The sequence below is a fragment of the Pleurodeles waltl genome, chromosome 8 (assembly GCF_031143425.1).
Source record: "Pleurodeles waltl isolate 20211129_DDA chromosome 8, aPleWal1.hap1.20221129, whole genome shotgun sequence".
Lineage (NCBI taxonomy): Eukaryota > Metazoa > Chordata > Amphibia > Caudata > Salamandridae > Pleurodeles > Pleurodeles waltl.
In genome coordinates this window covers 49,957,372-49,980,138 of record NC_090447.1, presented here as the reverse complement: position 1 = coordinate 49,980,138, position 22,767 = coordinate 49,957,372, and the positions used below count along the sequence as shown (strand labels likewise).

At 43.4% G+C, this 22,767-nt stretch overlaps 1 protein-coding gene across 2 annotated transcripts in view; it reads right to left on the bottom strand.

The window, feature by feature from the left end:
- Window positions 1-22,767, bottom strand: part of FHIP1B (FHF complex subunit HOOK interacting protein 1B) — a 355,560-nt gene that overhangs the window by 23,441 nt on the left and 309,352 nt on the right. For both annotated transcript variants that reach the window (XM_069203674.1, XM_069203676.1), the window contains exons 11-12: window positions 9,740-9,918; window positions 2,221-2,383 (exon numbers count right to left, since the gene is read on the bottom strand). In XM_069203674.1, coding sequence (XP_069059775.1) covers window positions 2,221-2,383; window positions 9,740-9,918 — 342 coding nt within the window. The remainder of the gene's footprint in view (window positions 1-2,220; window positions 2,384-9,739; window positions 9,919-22,767) is intronic.

Here is a 22,767-nt window from a genome sequence, read left to right as displayed (position 1 = left end):
GTGGAGGAAAATAGCAACTTTCTAAAAGTGGAATTTTAAGAGACACTGGGCCTGATTTAGAGTTTGGCAGAGGGGTTATCTGTCACAATGGTGCAGAATATCTTGTTCGCCGAAATATAAATCCCATTACATTCTATAAGATTTGTATTTTGGGGAATGGGATATATGTCACAGTTGAGACGGAGTAACCCCTCTGCCAAACTCTAAATCAGGCACTTAATATTCAACTTTACCATGAAAGACAATTTTAAATGACAATTTATTAGATACCAAATATGACTTTCCTATCTGTTCCCAATCAAACGTTAGCACTTATTAAATGTAATAAGGTCACCCAATGTTATCCTATCAGAGAGATAGGCCTCTATTTGTGTGTTTTTAGTACCAGGAAATGAAAAACTTTAAAGTGCAGGCCCATCTTTTTAAATACAACACGCACTGCTCTATGGGCTATTTAGTGCCTACCCTAGGGGCAAATTATATGTACTAAAAAAAGAAGGTTTAGACTTGGCAAAAGCTTTACTTTGCCAGGTCGAAATGGCAGTTTAAAACTTCATACACATGCTGCAATTGAAGACCTGAAGGCTACTTGAATGGGTGGGGCAATACGTGCTGCAGGCCCACTAGCAGCATTTAAATTACAGACCATGGTATTACAACTTTATGAGGGATTTACAAGTACATGAAATGCCAACTGGGTTTAAGCCAGTTTAACTAGAGTTGCACAGTGTTCTAAAAGCCAACAAAACAGGTCCAGAAAACTGGAGGTATGAAGGCAAAAAGTTTGGGGGTGGCCCTGGGAAAGTCTAACAAACTTCTATACTAGTATGAACTAACTGAATCCCAACATTACAAACACTTGCAGGTCCGACATGCCCTCTTCAAATACACAGCTCAACTACTAGACTTGGTAGAAGAATCACCATTAGAACATAGGTTACTATTGGGGTGGCACCCGCGCACAGGCACATAATATCACAACTCTATAAAATACTGTTTAATAACTGCTAGTACAATTTTCTTTCCATCATCGGTTGGCTGTGTGGATCTGTAGACAAATGTTTATGGAGGTATACGGGATCTTCTATTCATTATTACTATGCTATGTCAGTGACAAGGAGGTATCCCCTTCGATTAAAGGGTCAATGGATCTTCATTATTTCCCTACATTGTCAGGGGTGCTTCTTCCCACGAAAAATGTGGTCTTTGTATACCTATGAGAGCAATCTTCAGTGTACTCTTCCAGGTAGTACCTGGGTTTTAAGGTGAGTATTTGGTTGTCTTTCCCAAATATCACATGCTTGGTTGTATATACTGAAGTCAATAATGCTGAACTGCACTTATATTGACTCTATATTATAAACAACAATATATGGTCAAGGTAGGCATATATAGGGAAATACGGATCTACTGTTCTTCAATCCACATTTACTTACTTACATTGACATAATGGTAGTCAACATCACAGGGTTGATGTACACGCCAGATGGTATTAAAGTTTCAATGTTGTGGTAGAGCACCCATTGCTCAGACACTGCAATCTCATGCAGCTCAGACGCTCTGGCCTTCACGCCATCCTGCCAGGTGGAAGACTCACTGAGGAGATCTCCATGAAACAAGATTTGCAGTCACCTAATTGAGCCTGAAGTAAATTCCCTCTTTAGCTTATGACCAATCCTAATATTGTGGCACTAAAAGCCGGGGATGGTGAGCCAGAAGCACCGCATGCAGAAATACACTCTTTGCAGGGCTGATATGTCCAGGCTTTCAATCTAACTTGGAAATGATGTGTGGTTAGCTACATAAAATGACAGAAAATTAGGCAGACCCCATGTCTCTGAAAGTAATGTGGCTCAGATAGAGCACACACAATAAAAAAAAATGTATCTCATCTACACAGGTTTTAGATGGAATGTTTACGAAATGTGTCTCTAAAACATACATTTCACTGTAGCAAGGTCAGTTCCCCTGGCCAAAAAGAAATAAACAATTATTACAGCTCCTAGGACTAAACCTCTGGACCCACACATTTTGTAACCAAGTGAAGTAATTACATATGCAAACATTTTAATGACAACCACACTGGTAATATTTCTTTAATTAATATCACAACAGCGTTTCCAACACTCCTCTCAAACTACTGGTATGTTCCTGTGTAACATGTGCAGGCTTATTTATCCATTTGTTCAACTTCTTTAGCACAATGTGTAATATTTTTACCTAAGGTCTCTGATCGACGTAAAGTGGGTACAACATTCTGAGAGTCACACCAATCCAGCTTCCCTCGTGCAATCAAGTACTTCTTAGCTTTGAACAGCAAGGTGGGGAAATCTTCTTGGGATGCAGCAAAGGCTTCAATTTTGTTTTTTACAGATCCCAAGACCTACATGTGGAAGACGAGTGCATCAGCTTGCATACAAAGCACATATTTGATAACACATTCAATATCACAGTAGTGCATTGTCTCACAATAATGATGCCTTCCATCAAAACACTGCTACTGCAAACAGAAGCTACGTTTCATTTCACAGTGCACTGTTAATGCCAAAAAAAAAAGAAAGCTGTTATCACAGATTCCCCTCAAGTGAATCTTCTTGTATTTTCTAATCTTTAGACTATCTTTGCCTAAGTGCAGTACCTTAGAAAACATTTCAATACACAAAATAGATTTTGAAAAAGATCTTAAAGAAATGATGCCTAAACATTAAATTTTTAATGTAGCAATTACAATCTGATTTCTATACTACAAAATAAATCTGACATAAATAGCCAATCTTATTAGAACCTCATAAAGAAATATAAACAAAGACGGAAATGGTTCACTTAGGCATCATCCTTATCATGGAATAATTTTGAGACAACTTCTTTAAAAAATCCAGGGAAGACCACCAAACCCCCGCTGTCCCGGAATGCACAGCAATGGCAGCCAGGCTGAACATTTTGATGCGAAGCTCTAAACTTGTCTGCTTTTATAGGAGCACAGAGAGTTGATAATAAATTCAAAGATGAGGGTCATAATGGAGAATTAGGATCACAGGCCCCCCCTTTTCCATCGAGCCCCCATTTCCCTCTTCATCAGCAGATCATCTTTGTTATTTATCCACATTAGAAACGAAAAGCAAGCTCATTCCTCTTTTCAAGGGTGGGTACAGCAGAGGAATGGATGCCAAAAGTTTAGAATCCAGTACATACAAAACTTTGCTCAGGGAGGCCTAGCCAGTTATACTGCTATTTTGTGAAATCAAATGCCCATCTCCATATTGCTACTCTAGAATGTTTAGTGACTGGGACACTCTCAGAAGAGCATAAATTGGTGCTTCACCCTTACCCTCTTCACTAGCTATGCACTACTTTGAAGATGCTGAACAAGCACAGAAAGATACAGAATAGCTGCTTTGACTTAAACGCATCTTCAGATAAAGTAATACTTTGAAGAAGGTAAGGACTGCTTCGGCTGCAGAATTTGATTCTAGAACAATGAAAGCAACTAAGAAGTTGGATAGTGCCTGGATCTTTCTCACCCGTCTGTCTGGCTTGCGTTCTAGCTGGTACAAAAGCTAACGTTCACAACAAATCGCAACTCTGAATTATACATGGGTTCATCCTTCCTGAAAGTCTGAGATAAATCTTCAATGGCTGGGACAGGGAATATAAGATGTCAGAGAGTGACAGTTTTCAAAGGCAGTAACAGTCGTCAAATGTTCTTTCACATATGGCAACTGAAGGCCAGATGTAGCTAAATATAGAAGATAAGGCAGTACTGCAACTTCATGACATGATCTTAGATCGATCTGCTGCCCCAGACACTAAATACAAAACCTCTTTGGCCTGAGGGTTCTCTTGTTTTTGTGGCGAGGCGCTTCACTTCCATCAGAATTTTAAGACAATCAAACATAAGATTCACCTGTTCATATTAGAGAAATTGAGGACGGAAGAAGCCAAATTTAGTGATCAGAGGCCTTCGGGGTTGGGAGATAAGGCATTCATGGAAGGCTCCTCTCCAGCTTTTTGGAACAAGAGAAAAATGTCTTGTTACCACCACTGGAGCAGCCAAGGCTGTGTTCAGCCAACTTCATAACTACCTTTAAGAGGAAAAGACTTGGTGGGACAAAATGTACAGAGATGCTCTCGACAGACTGCCAAACAGGCTTTCCTCAGGGAGTTGGGCTCTGGCGAACTGGGTAAAAAGTCTTCCTATTTTATAGCTGTATTTTGTGGCGGCAAAAGGTTGAGTTCCAGTGAACTCATGATCTGAAAAGTCATCTTTAAAGACTTCATTGGTCAGTATTCAATTGGACATTACCTGTTCAGCTGGTACGAATTTTTGCTTCTTAATACCCAGCAGATCAATTCAGAATCTGTGATTTATTTAGTCTTCTCTGTTAACTCATCATTGGGGAGTTAATGTAGACCAAATGTTGTAAGGCAAAAAAGAACTTTAGGTCTACATGGACTTCTCTTAGTTTTTATCATATTACTGTATAACTGTGCCAGGATGACCACTTTCTTTACACTGTCAGTTCCTCCATGTATGTGCCCTAATCTGGATTGAAGGCGCCAGTCACAGTGAACTGCGCAGGGAACAACTTCTGGAAAAGGCGACACTACAAATGGAAGGCCGGTAGAGCTGCTCGGAAAAGTGTCTGTCCTCGCAGTTGCCTGTTCTCTTTGATCACTGATCCTCAAGGTCTTTTGAAGTATGGTGTTAGGGATGAATAGTTCCTAATGTGGCCCTCTCTTAGGACCTCCTACATATCAAAGATACTTCGACTTACAATATATGAGCTACATTAGTTCTAGATGAATCCCTATCCTTTCCCCTTCATAGTGCTTCAGGAGATCGAGATAAAAAAAACAACTGAAGGGTTATTGATAGTGAAAAGCTTGGATTATAAACACATTGATTACTGGTTTTGACTACAGGGGGACAGATTCACTTTGCATTCCCCACGTGATGCCAAAAGATTTTAGAATTTAGGGTAAGGAACAGTCCATTAAACCCAATTTTCTTACAAAGAGGTGAGGGTCGTTCTTCATGTTGTGTGTTTGCTGTGGAACACAGGGCTGTAGGACGTTTTTGTGAACGATTTATTATGTTCAAGATGTGACTGTCTGTTCCGGTCTTCTTGTTTCTAACAATTATGAGGACGCATACATAATACAGTTGTATCTACTGGTACAGGACTCTCCAACCTTTTCTGTAGTGTGAGCTCCTTCTGGTCAGCGAAAATCGTCGTGAGCTACTAAAGGCCAATCAACTCGTGCATTTTTCCGAGAGACCGCTACCTGCAGGAAGCGCGGGCCTCTGCTCCAAGCGCTGTCACCAGCTCCTCGCAGGAGTGTAGATTCAGGGGGTTGTTTGGGTTGTTACACCCTCCCCCTAGTAAATGTATTCTCAGAAGACTAGATGGGTACAGTTGCTTACAGTTGGATATGGTGAGGTGTCTGTCAGATTTCACCTGGCATTTATGCGCACACACACACACAGACACACACAAATATACACTTTCTCTCGTCTGTTTTGAAAGACCAAAAAAATGTTCATTATTTTATAGTTAAGAACAGGTATTGTGTTTCTCTCACTTAGTATTCTTACCTGCTTGTCATATAATGTATTTTAACATTATATGCCAGCTTGATTGTGCAGAAATCTGAACTAAGCTAAGCCCCTGGCTCCTTGCTTCCAGCAGGGCACCGGGTGGCTCAGAAGTACACCAAGGCCTTGAGTGGAGCCAGCAGCAGCACCGGGTGCCGGGGCCTCTCAACTCTGCCATGTATATTTAAAAAAACAAACACTATTTGTACCCTTGGCATGCGTGACAGTAATTCATATGAAGTACTGGCCCCAATGCTGCTGATGCTTACAGAAGGTCACCTCCTGTTAGCATCATCAGCATTGGGTCCAGTATTTCATGTGAATTATTGTCACACGAAACACCTGTAAGCATCCGCAGCACTGGGGACAGTATTCCATATGTATTATTGTCACGCGTGCCAGGGCCACAAAAAGTGTTTTTTTTTTATAGCCATTGAACGCATATCGTTTATCTGATAACTATACGCGTTCCATGGATATTACAAAACACTCTTTGTACCCCTGGAATGTGTAACAATAATTCATAAGAAATATTGGTCTTAATGCTGCTGATGCTTACAGGAGTTTATAATCTGCAACCATCAGCAGCATTAGGGCCGGTATTCCATATGAACTATTGTCAAGAGTGCCAGGGCCACAAACACTTTTTGTAGCCCTGGCAAGCAGTGTGAAAATAATTATTGTCATGCCTCGTGCTAGGGCCACAAAAAGTGTTTGTTTTTTTATACCCATCGAACGCGTATCCATATCGTTTATCAGATAATAAACAATACGAGCTCCATGAATATTAAAAAAACAAACACTCTTTGTACTCATGGCGCTGTGACAATAATTCATATGAAATACAGGACCCAATCGGGGAATAGCTTCGGGTGGGGGAGGCGGGGGATGGAAGGTTGTACACCCCCCTAAAAAATGAATTTTTTAAATAAGGAGTAGGGTACAGATGTTTTCAGTCGGGCATGGGAAGATGTCTGCCGGATTTCACCAGGAATCTTTACATCCATTCAGATAAAAAAATGCACACCCACTCTCGCCCTCTCAGTTTTTGAAGTCGTCAAAAATACTGGTAATTTTACAAAATATTGTGTTTTCCATCGCTTAGTACCCCTAACAATCCACATTCCTCTCTTTCCACTGCCTTACGCCCCTCCCAGGCACCCTGATTGTGATATAATGTATTTTTACATTATATGCCAGCCTGATTGTCGGAAAATCCGAAGCTCACACCCCATCAATCTTAGTGACCAAGCTACACCCCTGCAACCCAATGCTTGTCACGTGTGTAAGGGCCACAAAAAGTGTTTGATTTTTTTTATATCCAGGGAACGCGTATCGTTTATCAGAAAATAAACGATACGTTCCACGGATATTAAAAAGCAAACAGTCTGTACTACTGGAATGTGTGACAATAATTCATATGAAATACTGGGACCAATGCTGCTGATGCTCCAAGGAGTTTATCTTCTGTGAGCGACAGCAGCATTGGGGCTATTATTTCAAAGGAATTATTGTAACGACTGCCAGGGCCACAAAAGTGTTTTTTTTTTTTAATATCCATGGAATGCATATCGGAAGTTGATAAGGCGTTCCATGGATATAAAAAAAAAAAAAAAAACTTTTTGTGGCCCTGGCACGAGACGTGAAAATATTGACTGTCACGCCGCGCGCCAGGACCACAAAAAGTGTTTATTTTTTATATCCATGGAACGTGTATTGTTTTATCTTCTGAACGCATCAGCAGCACTGGGGCCAGTATTTTATATGATTATTGAATAATTGTATAAAATACTGGCAACACTGCTGCTGATGCTTACAGCAGATTAGAAATGAGCCGCCTCGCCTTACACACAATTAGGAAGAGGCCAGTGCTCACTATGGCAGCACAGGGCTGTTTTAAACCTTACCTGCTGATCTATTCGGTGGCAGGCTGAACAAGGCCGGTGGCATGGGGCCAGGTAGCAGTTCCATACTGCTTGGGCCACCTACACTTTCCAGGTCTGGTTCCGCCGCTCTGCCAAACTTGCTACTTCACACCAGCACTCTCGGGCAGGATGAAAAGTGCGGTGCTAGGGTGTGAAAGGCAGGTGGCGCACAGACTGGGCCAGAACAGGAATAACGTCATCCTCTTTAGCTTGCCCTGCCCCAGCTAAGCTCAGTTAAGCCAATATGAGCAGCTAGTTTGGGTGAGGGTAGGCAATGTCGCCTAAAAAAAAAAGCCTAAATGTTTTAATAATGTTAATGGGCTACCAAATTGAGGTGCTACTGCGCGAGCTACTGGTAGCTCGTGATTGACCGGTTGGAGACCCCTGCTCTAGATGGTCTTTTTTTGGTCTGGAGGGCAAGGTAACTCTCAATGTAGACAGCTTCAGTTTGATGGGTAGGACTTGCTCACACAGAAGGCCACGTTCACAGCTTAGTCTTTGATTTTCAAAATACCTTGACAATTACATTATTTCTGTGAGGAACCGCTGACAGTGTTCAGAATAGGATTTATTAAGTCTTGTGTTGGAGGAATCATCTCCTCTTTTGCTGGAGTAAAACCACAAAGTGTGCTCAATGCCTCCTCTGCCTTAGAAGGCCTAGCAGAGCCCTCAGACAAGATCCATGTCTTCACTGTTCCATCATACGTTTCTCCACATATGTCACACTCCTCAATGGCATTATAATAAGTTTCTTGACATATGTTACACTCCTCAATTGCATTATAATATGTTTCTTGACATATGTTACACTCCTCAATGGCATTAGAATTTTAAAAACATACTGTCCATCCTTTCAAGAATATTTCCAACCCGAGGGAGGACACGACAAAAACAGCCACCATAGCAGTTTAAAAGACTGCTTCAGAGAGCCTGTTCTTGATAAAAAAAATAAAGGGAAAAATATAGTTCCTACCTGAAAAACAAACTTAAAGAAACAACATCCTAAGACGTTGAGTAAAGCCAAAAGTTTACCTCAAAAATGTTGTATTAGAAAGAAAATGTTCATAAAATTGTACATCTATGTTCAGAGGTCCTTGGTTTACACAGTGGAAAAACAAGAGCCTGACCGTGCTGTGCATTCTGAGACTAGGACTCCTTACAGGAGCAGCGAGCTAAGGGGCGTGAAAGCATCCAGTGCTCACTGATGTGCTATTCTGAGAGCAATGAAACCCACAAAGCAATGGCTGCTAAAGCATGGAAAGCCTGTTCTGAAGAGTAAGAAGCATGCTCTGATTTAATGGTATTTTGGTTCCTTTCAGCTGGAACTATCAACATTGGCCCTAAAAGGTTCCAACTGTGGGAGTTACCAGACAAAAACATATCTCCTGGACAGCGTATTATGGGGCAGGGCGCAGTTAACATATCAGTGACCACTGCACTTTTAGATCACATCACCTGAACCAATATGACTAACGCACCTTACAACAATGACTTCTAAGGGGAAAATACCATATTGGGTCCAAGTGGTATGGGGAAGTCCAGCATCTCAAAAGTGTGACAGGGGAATGGAGAGATCTGTATGTAATGGAGATCATTGATGTATCATATGAAAGGCATATCTGTCCAGCAGATGGGAACAAACTTGGATTTGTGGTTCTGCTGGCATATTTAAAATGGCTGCATAAGGTACCAAGGTACATTGCCCATTTGTTAAACAGGTGAACCAGTCAGTCTCTTATATTTCTATAAATAAAATAATTTAGCAATTATGTTTTTAATAATTCAGAAAAAAAACATGCAAAAAATGTACAACACTTCAAAACAAACGTTTATAAACCGGAGTACAAAGAAGAGACAAAGAACAGGCAACGTGTGGCAAAAATAACCAAAAAGTCCCAAAACACAGAGTACTAAACTGCTTGTTCCTGTGCTGAATAGACCACTGCAAAGTCCCAGCAAACAAAAATATTCTCTGTGAAAATGTGCAGAAAACTGATCATTGTTGTTTTGTGGTTAAGCATCAACCTTCTCTCAAAAAATAAATAAATAAATTCATGACTGCCATATTCCAGATCGAGCTGGACAAGAAGTACTATCTGGTGTAGAGGGCTCAGATTGTGAAAGCGCATAGAAGCGAGGGAAGCGTGGCTGTGTGAGCCTAATAGCGGGGATCCCAACAGCAGCAAAAACAAGGCGTATGTCTGTCGGTTACTGGTACCTGGATCAGAGATTTGACACTCGGCTGGAAGACCATGTTGGTGTTCAGCAGAAAGGATCGAAGGAGGGGTTGGGGGTGACAAGCAAGCTGTGCAAGGATTCCAGTTAGTAGGAAATTCACGTACAAAGAGTTCTGCATCATGTTCTCCAGCTTGGCAAACAGGACAGCAACAAATGGACCTTTAAAGACCAAGGAGAGAGGAACAACACATTCATTGTTGAGAAGTAAACATATCCAGCAATGCACTGAAGAAATAAAAATATAGATTAACTCATACATTCAGAAAGTATGTCTACAGTGAACTACACAGAAAAAGCAGAATTAACAGAGCAGGGATAGTGATTAAGAGGGAAGGCATGAGACGGTGAGAGAATAAAGAAGTAAGAATACTGAAGGTGAACTAAAAGTTGAAACTGTATGAATGAATCTGCTCAATACATTAGGCGACAATTGTGGGTTTCTCTCTATTGGGACTGTGCCAGTGACTTCCGGCTGCTGAGTGTGAATACGGTAACACCAATCTCTTAGCATTTTTTTTTTTTTTTAACTGATTTCAAGGGTCATTTAGACTGGGAGGGTAATAGCGTTGACAGAGGAAGAAACTGTGATCATCTGCCTATTTGTGCATGAAAACAATTGGAATTGATGACTTGGGGGTTCTGCCAACAGGCACTTTTGGTTGAAGGAGTGCCACATAGTTCAATGTGTTCTCAACAAATTGTTTTCCACCCAAATCCTTGCTTGATGACCAGAAAACTGGCAAGGTTGACTGATTCAAAGTGATAACTATTTTCATGGAAAGAAGACCATGGTTTCTGGCCACAAGGTACAATCAGCCTCAAATCCGCTGGAGGAGAAAGGAATGGGAGGAATCCCACTAAAAGCCCAGCTAATATCCCCGATGTTCAGGAGGAACAAAAAGTTCTTCCTGGCCACAAGGAACTACCACTCCCAAAATTCCTGTAGGAGAACGGCAGGGGGTAGGAAGAGGAGTCCCCCTCCCCTTAGGACTAGCCCTATATAGAGCTACTTCGGGGCCCACTACATGGGATACATGGGGCCGTGCCTAGGCCAAGGGCAGACCCATCCATGCCTGTCAAAGCCTGAAAGGTGCAAGGCGATACCTTTTGGTTTTGATTTCTTTAACAATTTGCTTTTAGCTTCAGCAAGATCCCAGCAGGCTGAAGTTATTTTTAACTTTCTAACCTGGCTAAGTGGTCTGCCTTTGGATATGCCCTCAATTGTTTTAACATTTAGTTCTCTCTTTTCACACAGATACTGACTTCGACTAGGGGGTCAAGACAGGAAAAAACATTTGAGAAAGAGACGAATTGATAAACAACTGAATAAGTAACAAAAATGTTCCAGACCCACAGCATATTGTCATAGAGAGGCATAGTACACACCACGTACATTGTCCAAGGTATCACGTCACAGCCTATAGAGGTGTTACCTGCAGGTGTCCAATCCCATGTCAGTAGAGTATGTTTCAGCACGAGCCAGCAGATAGGAACGTAGGGGGGCCCAAATGTCCTTCGCCCTGTGCATTGGCGGCAGCAATGGAGCATAGATTTTGCTTGTTGTATCGCAGTGGACAAGGTCAATTAACCGTTCATTAACGGTGGGTCGTCTACCACTACCCCATAACCTTGCAGTGAATATTCTTGTATGACAGCACAATTTAATATAAGGTGGGAAAAGTTAGCTTGATCAGTCATGCATTTGGGGCGTTAATGGGAGCAAGATAGGTCAATGTGAGCCAAGGACTGGGGAGTGGGGTAGACAGTGCAAAAACGTATAACGGAGGAGTTGATGTCAACTGTTGATCGATACTAATTTAGTCTGTAGGTAACAGTATTGCCACGCCTTGTCGGAAATAGGAGTGTTAAGATCCCGTTCCCATGCTGTGCGCGCAGCGATTCGAGGTATAGGGCACAGGTCGAGACTGGTGCGATACAAGTGGGATACCAGCTTAGTATTGTCTACAGGTGGGATACCAGCTTAGTATTGTCTACAGGTGGGATACCAGCTTAGTATTGTCTACAGGTGGGATACCAGCTTAGTATTGTTTGCCGCAGTAATCACTATAGGGGGGGGAGCAGAACAGTGGGTGGCTCCTCAGGGAAGGCAGCTGAGGCTTCAGAGGTGTACCAATTGGTCCACTGGGGAGGACGTCCTCAGTCTCAAAGGCGGAGCGCAAGTCTAATTTACCAATTAATAAAAGGTCACCCGCTGTACAGATTTGATGTGCGGATAATATGCTTTGCATCAATACTTCGAGAGTCAATGGCAACCATGGGTTCCCTTTAAGAGAAATATTTGGCAAGTATAATGTGTCATAGCTGAGATATCTCCGGAGCTGTGTCCACACACAGCACGTTACCCCAGACCCGCCCTTTGAGTAGGGAAGTGCGAGTATCTTCCATTTGATTCTGGGACGGCGGACGGCCCAGATCAAGAATGTTAGTAAGGTGCGTATCGTAGAGAAAAAAGAAACATTCAATGGCATAGGAATATTGAGCAATAAATAAAGCGGGTGAGTACAACCATCTTTTTATAATTGCAATGCGACCCGCTATATGAAAGGCAAATCCACCTGTCAATTTTGGTGGAGAGGGTATCAATGGCAGGGCAATAGCTACGGCGGATCACCTCCTTCTTTTGGCAGTGGAGGAAGATGCCTACATATTTGGGGGAATCGTCACAACACTTGAGGGGATATTGTAGGGGGAAAGGAGTGGCGGCGTTAGTGAGCGGAAAAAGTTCCGACTTATGCCAGTTGATTAACAGGCTGGAAAGGGAGTCATTTCAGATAATTTCCCGAAAGAGTGGAGCAAGATGCAAAGCAGAGTGCCTCACAGATAGTAATATATCGTCCGCATACACTGTAGTCAGAATGGAGCCCTTCTGAAAATGTCTCCTATGTAAATGTCGTTCTTGAAAATGCCTTTTCAGAGGGTTCAAGGAAATAAGAAATGGGAGGGGAAAGAGGGGGCATCCTTGACGGGTGCATCAAAATATACTGAAGGTATCTGTGACATTAGTTGGTCTGCAAACGAGCAACTGGGTTGGCATAAAGCAACAAAATGAACTCCTGAATCCCTGGGGAAGACCCAGTTTATAGAATGTTGCCCATGGCAATGGTCACTCGATAGAATCAAAGCCTTCCTCAGCCTTCAAGAGGGAGATGGCAGCTTGGAGAGTTGGACTGAGTTGGTTCAATATTGTGAAGGCTGTAGGTACATTTATGTGGTGGATCAATGTGGTACAAAGCCGGTTTGAATGGGGGAAGATTATATGCTCCATCTGAAGAACTAGGAGAGTTGCAAGAACTTTTGCCAAGATTTTTTAATCAAAGTTAAGGAGTGACAATGGCCTGTACCAAGTGCAAAGGTGAGAGGGTTTACCCGCGTTGTGTAGCCATTTTAGCTATAATTTTATACACATTATTTTAGCAAACTAGGCCTGCCGCTTTGCAATTTAACCTAGATATATTGGTTTCAGCTTTTTTTTATTATTTTAACAATAGCCACATTTGCAGTCTTGTTTTATTTTCTCTATCTAGCTGTTCTTTGTCTAGGCCAGCACTGCATTCTTAAACAAAACATTTCTTTCACTCTGTGCTTTTCTCAAGGCAGCAGTAAGATAGGTTTCTGGGAAAAGTGGTACACTTTGTCTCTAATGTTCACAAAAACATACACAATCTTACGTGGGGATCCTTTCTTGGAACATCAGCTGTTTTATTATAAAAACATTACTTTGACCCATGTACATTAGAGGGAGATTTCAGCCAGATGAGCACGACTGTATGCTGAATGCCTGAGAGCCACTAAGGCCATCTATGGCCTGGGAGATTTCCTCCTGTGTGTTCGGGCTGCAGGGAATTGTTGCTGGCAGTCTAGGAGCCAGACCATGGCTATCTCAGGTAAATAAGTCATGATTTCTCAGTCTCCCTCCGTGCATCTCGCAGTGTACAGTGTACAATAGTAGTCAAGAAGTGTATGAGCAATATTATCATCTCTGGTAATCAGGGTACCATCATCGGCCTGCAGGCAAGTAATGTACGCAGATTGGTAGTTCGGTCTCAGGATACATACCAGGGTATGGCCTGGCAGATCACCCTGGCTACAGCGCTGGGCATGGGCATATTTGCCAAGATACTTTACTTCAATGTCTGCCAATTCACAAAATTCTTGCAATAGAAGTGAGCGCCTATGCGTCAAGGGTGCCTGGGCCCGCGGTGAAGTGGCAGCATCAATGGCCTGAAGTTCCTTCTCTACGCGAGCCAAGTCGCCTGTATACACCTTAGAACCCCTGAATGTTTTGATATATAGTCTTCCCTAATAAAGGCTTTAAAAGCGTCCCAGGAAACAGCCTGATTAGTGACAGAGCCCAAGCTCAACAAGAAATACTCATTGATAGCCATAAGACGATCCAACCTGAGTGCAGCATCCTGAAGTGGTGGTTCTAGAAAATGTAATCGTCCAGTAATGGTATGTGGGTATAAAATTATAAGGGTTAGGTGGACCGGGCATTGTCAGAGAGTATTCAAGGTAGGTTTCCATGTCCCATAGCCAGAGTAAAATGTTTAGCGTGATGAACCAGTAGTCCAGTCGTGACCAGGCGTCGTGCGGGGATGAGAAAAAAGTGTAGCCTTTAGAGGCAGAATAGCAACTGCACCATGCATTAAAAGAGGGATGCTCAGTTAGAAGCTCCTGAAACAACAGAAGTGAATGAGGTTTAAGGGTGGCCATCGATCAAGTGGAGTCCAATGGGGGATTATGTGCTATGTTAAGGTCATCCTCGAAAAGAATAAGGTTGGCGGGCATACAGGTGATGTGGTTGGTTAAAGTGTGAAAAAATTCCAGGTTGTCCACACTGGGGGCATATACATTTATAAACAAGATTGTCCTGCGCGCCGATGTGCCATGGTCAAACCGGTATCGACCCTCTGTGTCGGAAACATGTGAATGATACGTGAAGGGCAAGACTTCTTTACTAGAGTAAACACTCCAGGGGGGTAGGAGCTATAGTATTAAAAACAACTGTATTTCCCACACGTATGGGCATACATGCAGTCCTCTCAAGGGGATAGATGGGTTTCTTGAAGGAAAACCAGTGTAATGTGGTGTCTCGTTAGGAACGCCAAGACTTGTTTCCCTTTTACGGGGATTATTCAATCCTTAGGTGTTCCACGTGAGGCCATGGACCTCTACTGCGTTAGAGGGTGTTGGTGGCATGTGGAGAAATAAGAGAGTAATGAGGCGCCATGCGTATGTATGCACACTGTGATCTATCAGCGAGGCATGCGGGGACAAAGGACAGCAATAGCAGCAGAAACATAAAACTGACAAAACAGCAAAATTCACTTACCTCCCGGCCCACCCGTACCGGATTACAAACCATCCAGTAAATCCCTAGAACATGAACATACCGCGGGGGAAGCAACACTTCGAACAATGCAGCCCAGTATTAAGAAGAACTGAAGTGGATAACTGAGAGTGCCAGCACCGCGCCACCAGAAATACAACATAGTGATCATGTGAGCAGCTTCACTGAAGTCTCTGCATATTCCTGTTGAGGGCCAATGTGGACAAAAGAACTGGCGAAGTTAGCAAAAGCTAAAATGCATTGACCCTTATCCGGAATTGGAGGTCGCCGGAGAGGCTGGTGACGCAGCGTGCTCCGATGATCTCTGCTTAGGCGTTCGGTTAGCTGAGTATGTTGAACAGAAATCCTGAGCCTCCGCCGGGTTGTCAAACAGGCAACAGTTCACATTGACCTCAAATTGCAACCTGGCAGGATATAACATGGCACACTTGACACCAATCTTTCGAAAGGAGTTTTTAACATCAGAGTGCTTATGGAGGGCCTCAAGGACAGGGCCGCTGAAGTCTGGATAAAGAGAGACAGCCAATCCCTGTTACTGTACCAGACCTTTTTCATGGGCAAGGTGGAGCGCAGTGTCTCTATCTTTATAATTTAATAGACGAGCTACGAGCGGTCACGGCATGGTCCCCACTGGTGGCTGAGAGAGCAGTGGGCCCTTTCAACAAAAAACATGGGGGAGTAGTTACCGCAACCAAACAGATCCTCCAGAAGCTGTTCAACAAACATGTCTGCCCTCCCCATGTTGGTGGTTTCAGTGATCCCAACTATACGGATGTTATTTCTGAACAATCACGCTTCTAAGTCTCCATTTTTAATCGCTATAGTTTTTAATATGCGCTCCACCTTGTCCAAGTGCTACGCTATGAAGCCAGCCCCGTCTTCCATGACGGATATGCGATCCTCTGCCTCATCAATCCTGGTTTTCTGACCGTCAAAGCGTTCCCACAAACAGTCAATGCGGACAGTGAGGGTGTCAAATCATGCGCCAATAGAACAGAAACCGGCTACGAGTTCTGCTAAAATTGTAGCCGAGCCACTACAAGCATCGGAGTCCTCCCCTCCATCAGGAGGAATCGTCTATTTCGGATTGAGTGTCTGGCCTGCGCTGAGGTTCAGGTTGATCAAACAGAAGCTTGCGCTGTTTAGGCTCTCCATGGCCCATCCTGATGGGCGGGGGTACGCAAAGGGGGAGAAGTTGGACGCGTCAGGCGCTGGTCCCAAATGCAATGTTTCATGTACCTAGAGTGTCTTGCAGGACAGCAAGGGGGCACACAAGAAGACAGGAGGATGCGCAGTGGCAAGTCAGTGATGAGTCCCCAGATATGGGTTAACAGCAGGAGCGCCAGTAATGGTGATGCATCGTTGATGGCCTTAGGGGATAGAGATCAACAGCCACCCCCTGGTCTCGGTGTGAGAAAGGGTACCATAGTTGAAGAGGCATAATTTGAGGCCGGGGGAGGTGTGCGCATATATAGGAAGGCGGCACTTTCCACATGCGTACTGCCCAAGAGGCCCCAGTGGTCTTCTCCCTGGTGAACGAAAAGCATAGAGTGTGGGGCCAGGGCTTTGTAGAGGTCAGAAGAGCGGTACCTAAATTCTCCAGTTAATCCTTGGGAGAGGCCCCACAGGCCACAGCAGAGTGGGGGGTCCAAGGTGGGGGGGTCGCCAGGGCTCTTCACCACCAGAGGCACCCTGGCACAGCAGTGGATAAAGATGGGGGAGTGGTGGTTATAAGCGGTCTGGGCCCGCTTCGCAAGCTGGCAGCCACTCACCAACCCCTGGCTCTCCCTGTGGCCTCAGCTCATTCAATGTCGGCACTCAAGCTGGGGTGGCATCATCATACAAGTCAGGAGCTGCTGTAAGCTGGAATACGATGCCATCTGCCCCCTCATATCACGGAGGCACCAAGGCAGCGCGCAGCAGGCGGGCGGTTGGCACCGATGAAACCGGGTGGTCTCGGCTTCAGGCTCGCTCATGGTCCCTTTTGCCACAAGGTATAGAGGGTGCAGGCTGCATCCATGGCCATCCCAATGTTAGGGGGTTACAGTGGTGGTGCGGTGCCCCTGACTCGTGGAGATAGGCCATGGTCCCCAGAGCTTCAATAGCGGGCAGCCATTAGAGTCGCTGCCATGGTCACGCCCTCAAGGGACAAATTTTAGCATCTATGTTGTTTAGCAGATTCTTGGCTGTTTGATTTGAGTTTTGTACACAGTGTTATTTGTTTTTTTACAGTGTTATTTTTTTGTGTTTTTTTACACTGTGTTGTGTATTCTACTTTTTAGATGTTATGTATTTTAAGTATATTCTAAGTTTTAGGTCCTTAGTTAACACAGTCTAAGCTAAGTTAGCTAATACCTGACACTGCTTTGGGAAAAAGAAAAGGCAGAGGTAGCACAGTGGACCCGAAAAGCCAAACAAAAGTTGAGTAAACAGGCAGTCAAATACACGATTGACAATGTGGAAAAATTGATAGAAGAGGGCGACTCTCTGCTGAAGGATAAGGCTCCTGTAAAAGGCACTCTACTCGATGGTAAATAGGGTGCAAACATTTCTGATAAGAAGCAGAGACGGACAACAAATAGTGTTCAGCTTCCCAAGGAGCTTCAAAAGGAAATTCCAAAATGATTTAAAAACAACACAGTTGCACAGTCAGCAAAGTCTGCAGAGTGGGAGTGTGCCTTTAGAGCCATTGGTCCTATTTTCTAGCAGATATGACATGTCAAAACAACATCAAACAGATGAGACAGACATTCCACTTTTTGGTCTTGGAAAGGTTACAGACAAAAAACCCATTTCACAAAGAGAATACTCTTCATAATTGCCAAATGATGTGAATTAATAAATAATTTAAAAAGGAAGTGATTGATCTAAAATGAGCAGTTAACACTCTCGTCAACCTTTTTCCACACCCATCACACCTTCCATTACATGCCTTGCCGACTGAATTTGCTCTAGCTGATATGGCAATTCCATTCGTGGTTTCCCTGTGGTTGAACAGAATATCGCTGGGAGAAGTGCCGTTAGGACAGGAAAAAAACTAGAAGAGATGTAACTGTGAACAAATCCAGCAAGACCATGGAGGTAAGGAGCCAAACAGTTGGCACTAATAGTGTGGTGGTAAAAATCCTTACTATGCCAGGTGCAGCACTGATTTTCAGATTTCTAAAGATCAGACTGCCCCAAGGCAAAAGGAAGTGATTTACATTACTCCCCTACGATATAACTCATATGTTGACTCATTCTTTTACAACAAGAATGTTTTTTACATGACAAATAAGTTACTTACCTTCGGTAATGCTTTTTTTGATAGAGACTTTATCTAGCTGCAGATTCCTCACCATATAATTATCCCTAGGCATTGAGACTGATCCGGAAATTTTTCTTGAGCATTCTGTGCTGAAAGTGATGTGCACTGTTTCTATATAGGCGCTACCCCAGTGAGCGGACATCAGTTCCTTTTTGTGAGCCACGAAGAACACTGACCACTGGTGCATGAAACAAGGGCCCTGAAAAAGGGAAACAGTATTTCACTCTTAATTTGTTTGCAGAGCGGGAAGGATGGGTTGGGCGGTACGAATCTGCAGCTAGATTGAGTCTCTACCAGAGAAGACATTACCGAAGGTAAGTAACTTGTTTCTTTGATAGAGACTTCTAACCGCAGATTCCTTACCTTAGAATAGATACGAAAGCGATACCTCCCCAGAGGTAATACTGGGACACAGATTATACCAGAAAGTCCTATTGAACCCAACGGGCAAAAGACCCATCTTGACAGACCTGACTGTCAAGGCAGTAGTGCTTTGTAAACATGTGCAGGGAAGACAACATTTCTGCCTGACAGATATCCAGGAAGGGTACTGCTCAAGCTAACTCAGTAGTCGCAGCCTTGGCTCTGGTAGAGGGAGCTGCCAAACCTTCAGGAGGTTGCTTTTTGGGCAATGTGTAGCAGAGTTTGATGCAGAGCACTATCCATTGTGACGTGGTCAGTTTCTGCACCGCCTTTTTTTTTTTTTACCCCATAAAGAGTTGTTTGTCCATTCAGAACTCTTATGTGGTCAAGGAAGAACAACAACACACTTTTTGGGTCCAGATGATGGAGTCTCTCCTCTCCTTCAGAGGTTTTGAGGTGGATCTTAATAATTAGGCAGGGTGATGGTCTGGCTTACATGAAAGGGAGTGACCACCTTCGGTAGGGAAGATACGCTAGTCCGAAGGACCAACTTGTCTGAGTAGATGTGATAAGGTACAGAGACTGAGATGACAAAGCCTGTAGCCGACTGACCCTCAGAGCAGATGTTATTGCCACAAGAAAAACATTTTTTTTTTTAGGTTGAGCACGTAAGCGCTCTGATGTGTTGTAATCTATCTGTGGGCATTTAACCATGCCCACCGCACGCCCATCACTATCACTTGTTCATGGGCTTGCCTTGCAAAAATCCTTGGGGCAATTTTGTTACCGCCTTGTACTTCGACCCTGTTACATGGATAATTGCATGTTTGCCAATACGTTTGACTGCAAGCGAACTTCTTTTTCCTTTTGTGTGTCTTCTTTGCACTCATGCTCATGGCGGCCATGGCGCTTTGAATTGGCTCGCTTATGTCAGCTATTTTACTTATCATTTGCAACTTATGTGGCAAGAAAAGTCCATTTAGGAATTTACAGTGCTAATAGCTCTAACTCGACCAAACGCAAGACCCACTGCATTGCAAATGCTTGTTTAGTGAGGAGCCCAATAGGGGAGTTGGGTAATAGCTCAAAAGGAGGTGCATAGCCTCATAAAATCTGCTTAGCTGGGCAGCAGTCACTCTGGCTTTCAGAATCTCTGGGAGGCACGGAGACAGCCCAGGTGCAGGCTCCACAACAGAGTTAGGCTTCGCTCACTTGTCTCGTCAGATGACTTTGATGGACATGACAAAGTCGAAGATCTCTTCAACTTCTTGTTCTTCTTGCGGTGGTGGGACTTACCAGATTTTCCAGACTACCTCAACTACAACGATGAGCGCTTGGAGTGGATCGTCCAAAGATTCTCAAACAACTCTCGACAAAATGTCAAAACAAGGTCAGTCAAAAAAGAGTGGAAGTTAGCTCTTCTCTGGATGTTCGCCGACTGGCAGAGAAATAAATAAAATTACCTCAGCACATTGGGGATTTGCGTACATAGGCACAGCGCACGTCACATCTGATGCAAACAACGCCAATCGGAGCCGAACAAAGCCACAGGTAATGCTCATGAAAAAATTCCAGATCCAGTCTGACACCTGGGGATAACTCTAAGATAAGGTATCTGCGGGCCAGAAGTCTCTATCAGATATATCCCAAATTACAATGCAACACACAAACAAACCAGAAATCACTAATAATGAAAATGTCACTTACCCAGTGTACATCTGTTCGTGGCATCAGTCGCTGAGATTCACATGGTCTGCATAGCTCGCCATCTGGTGTTGGGTCGGAGTGTTACAAGTTGTTTTTCTTCGAAGAAGTGTTTTCGAGTCACTGGACCGAGTGGCTCCTCCTTCTGTGCTCATTGCGCATGGGCGTCGACTCCATCTTCGATTGTTTTCCCCGCAGAGGGTGAGGTAGGAGTTGTACTATAGTAATAGTGCCCGCGCAATGAAATGTGTAAGTATGTACCTATTAAAGGTTTAAATAATATATATACAAATGTACAAAATTGAAGGTAACTTCTGAACTGCTACAGGCTTCCGGGGAGGTGGGTGGGCCCATGTGAATCTCAGCGACTGATGCCACGAACAGATGTACACTGGGTAAGTGACATTTTCAGTTCGATGGCATCTGTCGCTGTAGATACACATGGTCTGCATAGACTAGTAAGCAGTTATTTCCCCATAAGCGGTGGTTTAGCCTGTAGGAGTAGAAGTTGTCTGAAATAGAGTTCTTAATACAGCTTGACCTACTGCAGCTTGTTGTGCGGATAGCACATCTATACAGTAGTGTTTGGTGAATGTGTGAGGCGTAGACCATGTGGCTGCCTTACATATTTCATGCATTGGGATGTTTCCTAAAAAGGCCATTGAAGCACCTTTTTTCCTTGTTGAATGTGCCCTGGGAGTAATGGGCAGTTGTCTTTTAGCTTTAAGGTAGCAGATTTGGATGCATTTAACTATCCATCTGGCTATACCTTGTTTTGATATTGGGTTACCTGCATGAGGTTTTTGGAATGCAATAAATAGCTGTTTAGTCTTTCTGATGTTCTTTGTTCTGTCAATGTAGTACATTAATGCTCTTTTGACATCTAATGTATGTAGTGCTCTTTCAGCCACAGAATCTGGCTGTGGGAAAAAAACTGGTAGTTCTACCGTTTGATTTAGATGGAACGGTGAAATAACTTTTGGTAAAAATGTTGGATTAGGTCGTAGGACGACCTTATTTTTATGTATTTGTATAAAAGGTTCCTGTGTTGTGAACGCTTGAATTTCACTTACTCTTCTCAGAGATGTAATGGCGATGAGAAAGGCAACTTTCCAGGTTAGGAATTGTATTCCGCAAGAGTGCATGGGTTCGAAAGGTGGGCCCATGAGTCTTGTTAGGACCACGTTTAGGTTCCATGAAGGAACAGGTGGTGTTCTTGGTGGTATAATTCTTTTAAGACCTTCTATGAATGCTTTGATGACTGGTATCCTATACAAGGAAGTTGAATAGGTAGTCTGCAAGTATGCAGATATTGCTGCAAGGTGTATTTTAATAGAAGAGAAGGCTAGCTTTGCATTTTGTAAATGGAGCAAGTAATTTACTATATGTTTTGGAGTTGCGTCTAGTGGTTGTATCTGATTATGATGGCAGTAACAAACAAATCTTTTCCACTTACTTGCGTAGCAGTGTCTAGTGGATGGCCTTCTGGCCTGCTTTATGACCTCCATACACTCTTGGCTAAGTTGTAAGTGTCCGAATTCTAGGATTTCAGGAGCCAGATTGCTAGATTCAGCGATGCTGGATCTGGGTGTCTGATCTGTTGGTTGTGTTGCGTTAACAGATCTGGTTTGTTCGGCAGTTTGATGTGGGGTACTACAGAAAGATCTAGCAGTGTTGTGTACCAGGGTTGTCTTGCCCACGTTGGTGCTATTAAAATGAGTTTGAGTTTGTTTTGACTCAATTTGTTTACTAGATAAGGGAGGAGAGGGAGAGGAGGAAAAGCGTAAGCAAATATTCCTGACCAGTTCATCCATAGGGCATTGCCTTGGGATTGCTTGTGTGGGTAACTGGACGCGAAGTTTTGGCATTTTGCGTTCTCTTTTGTTGCAAACAAGTCTATTTGAGGTGTTCCCCAGAGTGTGAAGTAGGTGTTCAGAATTTGTGGGTGGATTTCCCATTCGTGGACTTGCTGGTGATCTCGAGAGAGATTGTCTGCCAGTTGATTCTGGATCCCTGGAATAAATTGTGCTATGAGGCGAATTTGATGGTGGATTGCCCACTTCCATATGTCTTGAGCAAATAAGCTTAACTGCGTTGAATGTGTTCCTCCTTGTTTGCTTAGATAATACATCGTTGTCATGTTGTCTGTTTTGACAAGGATGTATTTGTGGGTTATGATTGGTTGGAAAGCTTTTAGTGCTTGAAAAACTGCTAATAATTCTAGATGATTTATATGCAGTTTTGTTTGATGTATGTTCCATTG